The sequence below is a fragment of the Lepus europaeus genome, chromosome 5 (assembly GCF_033115175.1).
Source record: "Lepus europaeus isolate LE1 chromosome 5, mLepTim1.pri, whole genome shotgun sequence".
Taxonomy (NCBI): Eukaryota; Metazoa; Chordata; class Mammalia; order Lagomorpha; family Leporidae; genus Lepus; species Lepus europaeus.
The window spans coordinates 132,998,975-133,012,868 of NC_084831.1; the positions used below are offsets into that span (position 1 = coordinate 132,998,975).

General features: G+C 52.8%; 1 protein-coding gene across 2 annotated transcripts; it reads right to left on the reverse strand.

Annotated features, from left to right (window-relative positions):
• Nucleotides 1-935: 935 nt before the first annotated feature.
• Nucleotides 936-13,375, reverse strand: CREG1 (cellular repressor of E1A stimulated genes 1). 2 transcript variants are annotated; one of them, XM_062192686.1, is made up of 4 exons: nucleotides 13,000-13,372; nucleotides 6,100-6,219; nucleotides 4,136-4,320; nucleotides 936-1,207 (listed from the first exon to the last, which is right to left on the reverse strand). In XM_062192686.1, exons 1-4 carry the CDS (start codon nucleotides 13,351-13,353, stop codon nucleotides 1,204-1,206), a joined length of 663 nt encoding a protein of 220 aa, XP_062048670.1. In that variant the 5' UTR covers nucleotides 13,354-13,372; the 3' UTR covers nucleotides 936-1,203. The 2 variants fall into 2 exon arrangements, with proteins under 2 accessions (XP_062048670.1, XP_062048671.1); XM_062192687.1 differs by lacking the exon at nucleotides 936-1,207 and having other exon boundaries at nucleotides 4,132-4,320; nucleotides 13,000-13,375.
• Nucleotides 13,376-13,894: the final 519 nt, after the last annotated feature.

Consider the following 13,894-nt stretch of genomic DNA (forward strand, 5'->3'; position numbering starts at 1 on the left):
ATTTTACTAAGTTTAAAAGAAGTTACTTTTCTAAAACAGAAGCTGTTTGCTGGGTTTCAGTTCATTCTGCGGTTGCCAAACACAATGGCTCAGAGGCGGGTTCTCTCCTTGGGCCATTTAAGGATTCAATGGCCTGGTTCCTGCCACACCTCCTTCAGAGGACTCTCCGCTCTGGAATCATTGACACAGGTGAGGACACTAGGCAGTCTTCCTCTGCAGAATTAGGATGCTTCTTAAGTGCCGTGTTCCTGTCCTGAGGAGCTGATCTAGGTAGCAGTACTGGGATAGGAGCAGCAGTGTTACCCAGGGGGCGTGGCTGCGGAGGGGCTTGGGCCCCTGGCAGCACTGTTACCCAGGGGGCGTGACCGCGGAGGGGGCTTGGGCCCCTGCTGAAGCTGGTTCCTGCCCCGGTGAGCGCCACTGATCAAAGGACACCGGGAACACACAGGCAGCCACTCCTCTCTCTTCCGCAATCCCTATCTGGAACATCACAATAGTCACGTGTATGGGTACCTGTGTGTTTCCAATGGAGGAGTCTGATTACATGGCGTCCATTTAGCTTGGGGAAATCAAATGAAGGAAAGGTTGCATCAACTTTTGTTGTTGTTGTTGTTCCAAGTGTTGCTTAGAAAGGAAAAGCTTTCTTACAGTTCTGTATAAGATGTGGTTTCGCCCAGTGGGGGATCAGCAATGCCCGGGATCGGGAGGAGACCCTGCTGATGCTTCCTCGTGGTCTGCTTTGGTGAGACTGTCGCTAAGGAACGCTGTACGGGAGCCCAGGCGGTCCAGGAGGCTGAGGGGGAGGAGAAACCACTGTCCCCAGCACAGCGGCTACCAGCGTAAAGGACACGGCCCCGGGCCCTCCAACGTCAGGGCACACTCTAAACCTGGCACCTGCTCCCCTTCGTGCAGCACCACTGGGAAAACCACTGGAATTGGCCAAACGAACACTTCTTTTATTAGAATCAGCTCTTTTTCTCTGTGAAAATGCCTTCGATGTGTGAAAAACTTCCAGCAGCCACATCCCCCAGGAAATTCAGTCGTGGGCCAACTCCTCTGGAAATAAGCAAGCAAGCAAACCAGTGCGTGATGGCAAACCAGCTAATACTCTGGGGAAACTATCCAGGTAGACCAGAAGCCCTTCTGGTACGTAAGAGCCAGCCCCAGAATCAGCACAGGGGATTAAACTCGCCGTCCTCTGCTTCACCTAGAAAGGGGAAGAGAGAGGAACAAGTATTATTTCACTAAAGTGGGTTGACAAATCCTAAAAGCTAGTTCATCCTCGGGGACGCTGGGGAAAGTTTCTGGTCTGAAAGTTTAAGATGTTGAGCTGACGGTGGCCACTCTAGGGCACAGACTTTGTTAAAATGCAGATTCCCGGGCTCTGGTTCCCACAGGTGCAGGGCGGGGTCTAGGAGGCTGCACTAACAAGCAGGCGCTCCCACCTGGTAGGATTCTGACACAGGTACGAAACGCTTCCCTGCACCAGGCAGGCCCACGGCTGCGGCTGCTGCTGTTATCTTAGGAGGAACACCACCAGAAGATTTAAAAGACTGCGGTGGTGGAGAGCAGCAGGGGGCCTGCAAGCGAGCAGGGACCTGCCAGAGCCTAACTCCGCTGAGCCCAGCCGGCAGGTGCCCCAGCCCACCTCCCTGTGTGGAACTCCACCTGCAGGTAACAGACAGTGCAGTCTTTCACCTTGTTACCCTCGTCTTTGCTTGGGAATATCTGGATGTCACAGAGACCAAGTGAGGCCCAGCACGAGCATCTTTGCTGCTCGGCTTCACAGAGGCAGGAGGAGACGAGCCTCACACCCGAGTCCTGCATTCTCCGCCATGTCAGCAGACACCCTTGTCCACATCCTAAGGCCTTCCACTTGACATGCAAACGTGCTCCTGGATCCGCAGGGTCCAGTCAGGCTGCACGGTAGCCCCAACAAGCGCACTTGTGCTGCCCCTGTCCCAGGCTCCCCTGAGGGGAACCGAGTTCAGATGCAGGGGGCTTGTGCAATCTGGAGAAAGGGTATCTCCAGAAGCTGATCTGGTCCGGCCGATCTAGGGGAGGTCCAGGGTGGTGTGTGAGCCCCCTGTGAGTGGCTCCCCCCAAAGTGGGCAACCCCCAGCCTCTCTCAATTCAACAGTTCTGGTGGCAAACATGGAGTGTGGCCTGGGGGAGTTCCACTCGTAGACTCTGAGTGGACAATGAGTCCAACAGAAGCACCTGGCCAGACACAGCGGCTGCGGGCACTGCTCATTCCTGGACCCCAGAGGGCACACTCTGCTCCTCTCAGGACAAGGAGAAAATGTTCTGTTATCAAGTGGGAACCTCAAAGTAAGTGCTTCACTCTCTCTTTCTGGGTGCAGACTTAGGAGAAAACAGAGTTTTGTTATTCAGATGGTGCTGCCCTAGGGCACATACAAAGCTAACTGCTGTATCCCAGGAAAGTGAACTTTAACCTCAAAGCCCAACCCTGCTATTCTCACGAGGGATAGCCCAGTGCCCGGTCATCCTGCTGTAACCTCTCCGTCCCTGCGGGGCAGCATGGCGGGAGAGGAGTGCCCGTGTCTCTCGCCTGGCACGTGTGGCAACCAAACAGACGCCAGGCTTGCCAGAGTCTTGGTCAGAGACAACCAGCCTGACAAACAGCCAGTGCTTCCTGGACACCTGCTCTGGGCCACGAGCTGTCCTGGTCCCCCAGCTCTGCTGTCAAGGAATGGATGAGCATGATGGGGAGGGAGAGGTTCGCCACAGCAGCCTCCCACAATAGGATAAAACCGGATACACAAATGCTCAAAATTCCAGCACCCATGTCTGCTGGGGCTCCTCACCCTGATCTCCCCCCACCTCAAACCGCAGGCGGGCACTGCAAGGAGAAGTACATTACAAATCACAGCAGATTCGGGGTCTGGCCGGCCAGCGGGCAGGTAACTGGAAGAGCAGGATTAGAAGGGAGACAAGGGGCCAGTGCTGTGGCGTAGTGGGTAAAGCCGCCACCTGCAGTGTCAGCATCCTATATGGGTGCTGGTTCGAGTCCCGGCTGCTCCACTTCTGATCCAGCTCTCTGCTATGGCCTGGGAAAGCAGTAGAAGATGGCCCAAGTCTTTGGGCCCCTGCACTCGCATGGGTGACCTGGAAGATGCTCCTGGCTCCTAGCATCATATTGGCTCAGCTCAGGCCATTGTGGCCATTTGGGGAATGAACCAGAAGGTGGAAGACCTCTCTCTCTCTGCCTCTCTGTAATATGCCTTTCAAATAAAATAAATAAATCTTAAAAAAAAAAAAAAAAAAAAGACAAGGTTAGAACCTGCGCCCCGGCCTGCAGTCTGGGTTCAGGGCGCAGTGACCCTGCATGGAACTCTCTCTCACTTCCATTAAGTCCTAACTGAAGTCTATCATTTCCTTTGAAATCACAGTGGTGACCACGTGCGTATCTGGGACCATCTCTAAGGGCAATTCAGAAGCCACAGATGATGTCATATCACGTTATGGGCGGTGCAGATGTCTTGCAATACGGTCTTCAGTCCTCACTACTTGGAAAGCAAAGTTACAGGGGCCAGTGTTGTGGTGCAGCAGGTTAAGCCACTGCTTGTAACACCAACATCCCACATCAGAGTGCTGGTTCAAGTCCCGGCTGCTCCGCTTCTGATCCAGCTCCCTGCTAATGTGCTGGAAAAACAGCAGCAGAGGACGGCCCACATGTTTGGGTCCCTGCATCCACCTGGGAGACCCAGATAGAGTTCCAGGCTCCTGGCTTTGGCCTGGCCCAGCCCCTGGTCATCGTGATCATTTGGGGAGTGAACCAACAGATGGAAAATCTCCTTTTGTCTCTGTCTCTCCATCGCTGTTATTCTGCCGCTCAATTAAATAATTTTTTAAAAACTTAAAGACTGTTTGATCTCATATAATGTTATAAAGGCAAGATATTACTACAGCAAACATTTAAAAATGTTTTTATAAATGTGTTTCCTTTATATTCCTAGGTATTTCATGCATTTAAAAATATTCTGAGGAAGGGTCATAGGCTTCACCAGCCTACCAAAAGGGCCCACGGCACGGGAATGGCTCCCCCCTGGAAGGCTGCAGCCCACTGACAAGGGCTGCACTTCTAGAGGGTGAACTATGTGTGAATACTCACTGAAAGGTGACATTGTAATATTCCTCAGGTGTCACGATTTTAGGCCCACCAAAGTAGTCCAGGACCCAAATATTGGTTATGTTCAACTTGGCAAAGAACCAGTTATGGCTGGAAGGCCAGGTCTCCATCTCCGGGTGCCGCGTGAATAGTGAGAGCTTTGCAAAGTCCATTTCTGTTTCATTCACCTAAAGGACATCAGTGAGACAAACAGGCTCACAGCAGTGGCAACTTGCTGGTTTTTTAATAAAGAAAGAAAAAAATGTTTCTTGAAAAAAAAATAATATGTGATTCTAGCATTCTACAAATCCCCAGAGTTCGGCTAGTTGCAAACCTTGATCTTAAAGAACCGAGAGAAAATGAAGGAAGCTCGAGGAGTGCCAAGAACAAGGAAGACGGCAGGTGCTGGCGACAGCAGGTGCGGCGAGGTGGGAAACCATCACTACGACCAATCTGCATCGCCAGATTGAACAACTGGCACAAGGCGCTTTCACAGAAGGGTACTGGTGCCTGCGGCATGTGCTACCGGGATACTCACTCCATGACGCGCACATGTTAATGAGCACGTCTGTAAGCGCGTGCAAACAAACGGTCACAATCTTTGGAAGGGGCACCGTGGCTCTTCTCCCTGTGCACACGGATTATCCAGATGGCAAATGAAACTTCTCTGAGGAGTTCACCGTGATTGAGGAGGAGGCCAGAAGCAAATCTGCTGGTTCCACTATGGGATCCTACTCCACGGCCCTGCCTGCGACTCCATTTAACCTCTTCCATGCCACACTCATCCCAAACTGTCAAAGCTGACTTCTAGATTTTTAGGAGTCAACATTTCTCTCATTGGCCTACTTGGTACACTTTCTGTTCTTAGCCACTGTTAGGATACAGAGACAAGAAGCTCAGACAAGGGGTCGGCGCCATGGTTCACTTGGTTAATCCTCTGCCTACGGCGCTGGCATCCCACATGGGCACCAGGTTCTAGTCCTGGTTCTTCCAGTCCAGCTCTCTGCTGTGGCCCAGGAGGGCAGTGGAGGATGGCCCAGGTGCTTGGGCCCTGCACCCGCATGGGAGACCAGGAGGAAGCACCTGGCTCCTGGCTTCGGATCAGCGCAGCGCCATTTTGGGAGTGAACCAATGGAAGGAAGACCTTTCTCTGCCTCTTTTCCTCCCTCTCACTGTCAGACAAGGGAAGTGACAGAGAGTGTGAAACATGGTGAAGGGGTGGGCTTTGGTTGATGGGTGCTCCTTAGCAAAGAGAATTTTATTTAGGTGCTTTATAGTCGTTATGTCTGTTGGCTTCAGAAAATCTTTCATTAAAATAATATCTTTTGAACATTTATATAGAACCAACGGATTCAATGTTTAGTTTTAATAGAATCGCATTAATGAGAGAACTTCAGAAAGTTCATAGGAAATAGAACTAGGGGGCCGGCACTATGGCGTAGCTGGTAAAGCCTCCACCTGCAGTGCCAGCATCCCATATGGGTGCCGGTTCGAGTCCCTGCTGCTCCACTTCCAATCCAGCTCTCTGCTATGGCCTGGGAAAGCAGTAGAAGATGGCCCAAGTCCTTGGGCCCCTGCAGCCATGTAGGAGACCTGGAAGAAGTTCCTAGCTCCTGGCTTTGGATCCACCCAGATCCTGAGGTTGCTGCCATTTGGGAAGTGAACCAGCAGATGGAAGACCTCTCTCTCTAACAATCTGCCTTTCTAATAAATAAATAAATCTTAAAAAAAAAGAAAATGGAACTAAACAAGCATATTTTGGTGAAAAATTCTGAAAACCATGGCAGTTATTTCCTAACATGCACTTCCCATGACCTTTCCAAAGTTCTCTCGTGTTAGGACGTACACTCACTGCGTCTCAATCAAAAGCAATCATGCTTTATTCTCACAGGCTCCCTTCTCTCGCTGGCAATAAATGAACAATGCTCTTTGAGAGCCCTGCCCCTCCCCAGAGGACAGTTCCTTACCTTCATCACAGATCCGGACAGCATGATGTGGACACAAAGGGGACTTTGGGGATCAAACCCCTTTTTCTTGCAGAAGTTCGTCTGTGCCAAAGACAGGAGCAGTGTGGCGTGGGGATTCTCCTGTGGAGAGAAAGTGAAGTCCCTCTCGGGTGAAAAATGATTTCTGGACAGGTAATACATTTCACGAGTTACACACATTAAGTCCCTAGAGCTGGGCCATTCTTCCACGCGGCAGTGAATTGTAAAAGACTACCTTCTACTCAGGGGAAAAATGCTTCCTGGACAGAGACTGAGCCTGACATCCCCTTGCAAAAAGGAAGTGTTCATATTTAAAATGAACTAACGCAGAAGAATTATTGTCACATAGGTTTTTTTCCCTTAAACTTTGAATCTGCTCCATATTCATCAGAGAAATTATAATTATAGCACCCAAAGTTAAGAGTGGTCTCTAGTCTTCGTTCAAGGAGCTAAAGGGTTAAACTCAACATGAAACCAGTGCATGAAAATAATGACCGGGGCCGATGCTGTGGTGTAGTGGGGAAAGCCACTGCCCGCAGTGCCAGCATCCCATATGGGTGCCATTTGAGTTCTGGCTTCTCCACTTCCAATCCAGCTCCCTGCTATGGCCTGGGAAAGCAGTGAAAGATGACCCAAGTGCTTGGGCCCCTGCACCTGCGTGGGAGATCCAGAAGAAGCTCCTGGCTCCTGGCTTCGGATTGGCACAGCTCTGGCCTTTTGGCAGTTTGGGGAATGAACCAGGGGATGGAAGACCTCTCTCTCTCTCTCTGCCTCTGCTTCTCTGTAACTCTGCCTTTCAAATGAAATAAATAAATCTTTAAAAAGAAGAAAAAAATGACCACAAATACTCCGCCAACTAACTAGTTACACAACTTAAGCAAGAAAGTAGCTGAGTCATGCTGTGTGGTTATCTTATGTTAGCAGAAACTGCCATGTGACTTCCAAAACAGTGGAGAAGCTGCTCATCCCTGCTGTGGCGACAAGAGAAGAACTTTTGCCTCAGATTAAAAAAAAGCAAACAAATTTCTTAATTCTTTCTTATTCGGAAATCAGCTTCATAAAAGGCACTGTTGAGTGACCTGGGGCAGCAACATTCACGTGGTGCATTGCAGACTCCAGCTCTTTCAACCCTAAGGGTCTTGGTCAAGAGTTGTGCTCTCTGCAGGGGTGAGTCGTCAAGAGAGCTCCTTGAGCCCATGTAGCCAAGTATTTGCTTTCTAGAAGCTACTGGGCAAGGCCGTGGGAGCGGGGGAGGATGGAGGTAAGGTCTCTTCCCTCTGCGAGTCTATACAGTCTGGTCAAGAGGGAGACACAGGCTAAGGTTAGGCGGTGGGAAAGCGAGACGTGGAGCTCGTTGTAAGGGGGTGTCAGCATGGCCTGGAGGAAACACATCCTAACCAAAGTTCAAAAGCAAGATGGAAGGGGGAGGACGGGTTAACCGTGGAGGGAAGGAGGACTGCAAGAACTCCAAAACTGGGAAAGTGCAAGACGCGACGAGAAAGTGGATTGGCTGGAAAAGGGAGGCTTGTGGAGGGGGGCTTTAGGGGGCGGGTGAGAGGGGCTCAAATCCAAGCTCGGGAGTCCAGGTGGGATTTTGCAGGCCAGGGCTTCCGAGGCCACTTACATGATTCCCAGGCCAGTCCCCAGCCAGGTCGTTGCATTTTTTTAAAAAAAAATATTTGTTTTTATTAATTTTAAACAGGGAGGGGGGGTGGGAGAGAAACACTAGTGCTCCCATCTGTTCTGGTTCATTCTTGAAATACCCACAACAGGTGGGGCTGGGCCAGACTGAAGTCAGAGGCTAGGAACAACGTCCAGGTCTCCCCCGTGGAAGCCAGGGGCCCGGCCTCCCGAGCCACACCTTCCATGTCCCAAGGTCTGCGTCAGCAGGAAGCTGGAATTGGCAGCAGAGCCGACTCACGCCAGCTACTCCTCCGTGGGACGCAGGTGTCCTGGGCTACCCCAGGGATAGCACCCGGGGGATCCTTATGCATGGGCTGGGGTTGAGTTCTGGGCGGAGGGCGATGCTCTGAGAGGCCTCTCGTTATGGACATCAGGTGGGCACGGCCGTCAGGGAGGCGACTTGAAGAGTTCTCCTGGTACTCCTAGGCATGAGGTGACAGGGACTTAGCCCAAGGACGGGTGGTAGAAACAGAGGAAGGAATACGGATGGGAGCAAAGAAAGCAAAGGAAAAATCAGCAGGATTTCGGGAGGCGAGACAACGGCAGCTCTGACGGCTGAGAAAAAAACTCCCTCAACATCAGAGCGGAGGATCAACAGTGTTACAACCCGTGGGCCTAACCCCCCAGGCCAGCCAAGCCGGCTGCAGACAGGTAATCTAAAGGCGAGTGGAATGTTTCATGCGCTGGAAAGCCCCGCACTGGAACACTCCACACGGCTAAGACAAGACTGTAAATTCCAGCACACAGCCTTTCTGTACTTGCCCTAACACCTTCTCTGGGTCCACGTGGGCTCTGCACCTCTCCCAATAAGCCACTGAAGAAGGGACTCTGGGCCTGGCACTGTAGCCTAGTAGGTTAAGTCTCTGCCCGCAGCACCAGCATCCCAAATGGTTACTGGTTTGAGTCCCGGCTGCTCCACTTCCCACCCAGCTCCCTGCTAACGCTCTTGGGAAAGCGGTGGAAGATAATACAAGTATTTTAGCCCCTGCTCCTTCGTGGGAGACCTGGAAGAAGCTCTGTTGTGGCTATTTGGGGAGTGAAACAGTGGATGGAAGATCTCTCTCTCTCTCTCTCTCTCTCTCTCTCTCCCTCTCCCTCTCCCTCTGCCTGTAACTCTGCCTCTCAAATAGATAAATAAATCTTAAAAAAAAAAAAAGAGGCGGGGGGTGGGGGGTGGCGCCGTAGGATGTCTGCTGCCCAAACAGAATGAAGCCTGGCTTCAAACCCCCTACCCTCAGTCCGGGCAGGTTCAACCCCCACTCTCTTTACCACCCCCCCACACTCTGTCTTCTCTAACTGGCTGCCTCCCTGCCTTCTTGGAGCCCCAGAAATCCTAAAGCCTAACAAAGGGGAGCTGGCTTCAGGAGCAGAAGGGAGCGGCAGGGCTGACTGATGCCCGAGGTGGTGGCACACCAAGGAAGTAAAAGTGACATGTGAGCAGAAACACAGAACTTCAACGAGGTCAGAAGGGGACACAAATTTGGAAGTGAATCTTAGTAAGTGGAAGTGCAGCCCCAAGAGTGTACATGATCTTTTGAGGAAGCACACCGAAACAGGGGTTGCGGCAGGCGTGGTTGGTTAAGCCTCCGCACCCCATATGGGCACCAGTTTGTGTCCTGGCTGCTCCATTTCCGACCCAGTTCTCTGCTATGACCTGGGAAAGCAGAAGATGGCCCAAGTCCTTGGGCCCCTGCACCCGCGGGGGAGACCTGGAAGAAGCTCCTGGCTCCTAGTTTTGGTCTAGCAGAGGTCTGGCCGTTGCAACCATTTGGGGAGTGAACTGGTGGATAAAAGACCTCTCTCTCTCTCTCTCTCTCCCCCTCTCCCCCCTCTCTGTAACTCTGCCTTTCAAATCAATAAATAGATCTTTAAACAAACAAACAAAAAAATGCCACCAAGACAAAACCAGCCCAGTGAAGCATCCTGGCTGCCAACCCACTCGGGGCTCTCCAGTGATCGCTGAGTGCCGGAGCACAGGCATTTACCCAGGAGAACTGGGCCACACCCAGGTCTCCTCATTCCTTCCAAACTATTCTACACCCTCAAGGACAAGACAGGAAGTACACCCTGGATGTCCACGGGGGGAGGGAGGGAGTTGATAGAGTCAGAGTCAGAGAAATTCTAACGTGGCCTCACCTCTCAGGGCTACTGTGGAAACCAGAACCCCCAAGTGGGTTCCTCACCAATGTCTCTTTCTCAAGGTAGCAGAGACCTGGGCTGGAGCCCTACCTGACAGCCATCAGCGGCTGTTGTCAGACGAGTCCCTGCTCCTGACTCTTTGTCTTGGAAAAGACAGCAACAGTTTACTCCGAAAGAAAGCACACCTCTGAGAACACGGGGGTGGGCACTGCACATACGGGCGCACCCTGGGCTGTCAGGGCTGAGATTTTATTCCTGGTGAGGGGCAGAGGAGGGTTACCATGGAAACCACCAAGAGGCTGGATTTTTTTGTGATGGGGAACTGAGGGTTGTGTCTCAGTCTCATTTGAGCCATTCATTGTTTTGTCCTTTCCTGTTTTGTCCTCTTGTGACATCGATCCTTTGGGAAACTTTTTGTTTCAACAGGTGTTCCCCAAGATTTAATCTAAGTTAGGAATTTCTTAAGGAATTTTATCTCCAGTAAGCAATCTTTGTGGCAATCCTTGGGAGATGTCACTAGACAAATGGGGCCTGCATGCGATTTGAAAGGCAGAGTTACAGAGAGAGAGGAAGGGAGACACAGTTATCATCCATCTACTGGTTCACTCCCCAGATGGCTGCAACAGCCGTGGCTGGGCCAGGCCAAAGCCAGGAGTTTCACCCAGGTAACCCACATGGGTGACAGGAGCACAAACACTTGGACCATATTTGGCTGCTTTTTCCAGGCCGTTAGCAAGGAGGTGGATCTGAAGTGGAGCAGCCAGAATGCAAACTGGTGCCCCCATGGGATGCTGGCACTGCAGGTGGAGGCTCTACCCACTACGGCACGATTCATAAACAGATAGGCAAACAGGCGATGTTTAACTTTCCTATCTCTTGGGGACATACATTTCTCAGGATATAACCTAACTGTGTTGTTTTTCCTTTTCTTTGTTGGGCCATGATCTAAGTGAGCAACACCTCCAACAGGAAGAGAAATAAGCAGATTTTTAATTTTATAACTTTGAAATCTTCTTCTTTCTTTTTGCTGCCCCTATTAACCTTTAGCCATCTCCTGCCTCAAAATTCCCAAGAGACACAATCCCCGAAAATTGTTTTGGGGTACAGAGGGGCTGGAAGTCTTCAGGCTGACTGAGGCCTTGCCTAGTCCTTGCCTAGGCAGAGCTGCCTGCCTCTGAGTTTTTATTCCCTCACTCCTGAGATGGGGTGGTGACCGAAGCTGCCTAGTTATCTCACAAATCTATCTTATCAATCTGTCTGTCTACCTACTAGAAAGGTCGAGACAGAGAGGACTTCCACCTGCTGATTCACTGTCCGGATGCTTGCGAAAGCCAGGGCTGGGCCAGCCTGAAGCCAGGAGCATGGAACTCAATCCGGATGTCCCATGTGGGTGACAGAGACTCAAGTGCCACCTGCTGCCCCCGAGGGTATGCATTAGCAGGAAGCTGGAGCTGGGACTCAGCCCCAGCACCCCCAAACAGCATCTTAACTACTGCGCCAAACTCCCATTCATAGCTCCCAAATGCATTTACTTATTTATTTGATTACATATAGCCATGGTGTTTCCATCGCTCCTCTCTCTCTTCTCCATTAGAATTATTACCAGGAAGTTATATTGAGGGCGAGTTTAGAATCAAATGGGCCTTTAACAAAAGGCCTTGGCACTGCAGTTGCCTTTTCCCACGTCTTCCAGGACACTGACCTGCAGCCAAAGTTGAGCACAGAGAAGTAGAGTTAGTTGTGTTGGGTAAATCCCTAAGGGAGTGGAGAGAGGTGAGAATAGGAAAACGGCGGGCAGGGGCATCTGGGCTTTGGCTAAAGGGAACAGCCGCTCCTGCTTTCGCTCCGAGAATGTAGGCCCTCAAGGTCAAGGTCAAGCCACCTTCCAGTTTTTCAAGAAGAGGTAGAAACTCAGACTTAAGTAAAATCTGAATTTTCAATTTTGTAAACGAATTCTAACTCAACAAAAGCAAAACAGAATTCTGTGTGGGCCAAAGAACACCAGTATGTGGGACGTAGGTTGCCCCTGGCCCACCAGACTGTGAGCTGGCTTTGCGTGGGTGACTTAACCACAACAAGCCTCACGTTCTTCATCTGCAGAATGGGACTGTGAACAGAGTGGAACCTGAGGTCGGCTTGGTCTTTGTCAAAAGGACCTTCTTTTCAAATCAGGACCCATTTTTAGGCTCTGTGTGACTCAGAGATGTGTGCCCGAGACCCCGCCCTTGGGACAGCAGAGGTCCACCAGAGTTGCAGGCTTGGGCCCTGGGCCCTGGCCCAGAAAGTGGGGAGGAGACGTGCTTTCCATCAGTCTGCTGGGGTCTGGAGCTGTGGCATAGCCAGTAAAGCCGCTGCCTGCAGCGCCGGCATCCCACATGGCTGCTGGTTCAAGTCCCAGCTGCTCCACTTCCAACAGCTCCCTGCCAATGCTCCTGGGAAAGCAGCAGAAGATGGTCCAAGTCCTTGGACCCCTGAACCCATGTGAGAGACCCAGAAGAAGCTCCTGGCTTCTGGCTTCGGATTGGCCCAGCTCCAGCCATTATGGTCATTTGGGGCGTGAACCAGTGGATGGTACACCTCTCTCTCCGCCTCTGCCTCTGAAATAAATAAAATGTTTTAAAAATAATAATAAATCGGTCTGCTTCCCACGGTGTTGTCTATGAGCTTTCTGCTGCCGAAGGGAAAATTCTTAATTCAGAAGGAGAGGTGGGAACGAGAAACCCAAAGTCACCTCTGCAAAGTGCTTAACTGCCCACCAAGTCTGCACCCTGAAAACCCTGTAGCAAAATACGGGCCCAGGAAATGGAGACACAGCGAGATGTGACGTCCGGGGGTGCTGGGAAGCAATTCTCCCAGGTGCGTCTCCCAGCGCAGGGGCGTGAGTCAAGTTCCCGGCCCTCGCTTCCCCAACACCTGGGACGCTGCAATGCCGGCCTGGCTGGCGACGACACTCTAGGCGGTCGTTTGCGCCGGGTTCAGCCCTATCTGGAGGAGCCACGCGCTCCCGCGGGGGCAGCCGCTCCCCCAGCGTCCCGACGCCGCCGCGGCCCTGGGGCTCACCTGCAGGTTGCCCACGGTGAGCTGCAGCGGGCTCAGGTAGAAGTAGGGCACGCCGGTGCTCCCTCCGGGGACCCCGTCGCTGAGCGAGAGCACGTCGGCGAAGGCCTGGCCACGCACCGCCTCCAGCGTGGAGATGGTGCCCAGCGCGCCCCAGTCGCAGAGGTGCGTCACGAAGCGGGCCACGCGCGCCGCGTCCTCGCGGGGCGGCAGCGGCGGCAGCAGCTCGGCCAGATCCCAGTCCCCGTGGTCCCGGCCGCCGCGGCCCCGCGCCGGCGACACCAGCAGCGCCCACAGCGCCAGCGCCAGCAGGGCGGCGAGCAGCGCGCGCGCAGACCCGAGAGCGCGGTCGGCCATGGCTGTGCCTCCGGCGAGAGTCCGGGCCGGGCCTGGGCCGCGGGTGGACACCGGGCGCCCTGGCCCCGCCCCCAGGGCGGGCCCCGCCCCCTGATGGGCCAATGAGCGCGGAGCAGGAAGAAGGGGGCGGGGTCTCCCGTCCTCTCCGCCACCTGCTGCAGAAGCGATTTGTTTATCCGCCTTCTAGGCGCTCCGCTCCACCCTCATCAAGCACCGCGACTTAGTCCTAAGTGGGATCTTTGTTTTGCTTTGGGTTTCCAGACGGAAAAACGACGGCCGGGAGAAATCAGGTCCCTTGCGTAAGTCAGATTGCTAGGCGCAGGCCACGCGCGCGGCCCACACACTCCTGGTTTTATGTCGGCAGACGCCCCGCCTTGCTGGTCACTTCACCCTCAGTCCCCAAGAGCAGCAAGGGTCCCGGGAGTAAAGGGAGAGACCGCGAAGTGCGAGGCCCCGGAAGGCTCCGGCCGGGAGACGCTCCGCGGCTTAGTCTCCTCTGCGTGTCCCGCGCTCAAATTCGAACGCACAGGCCTGGGACCTG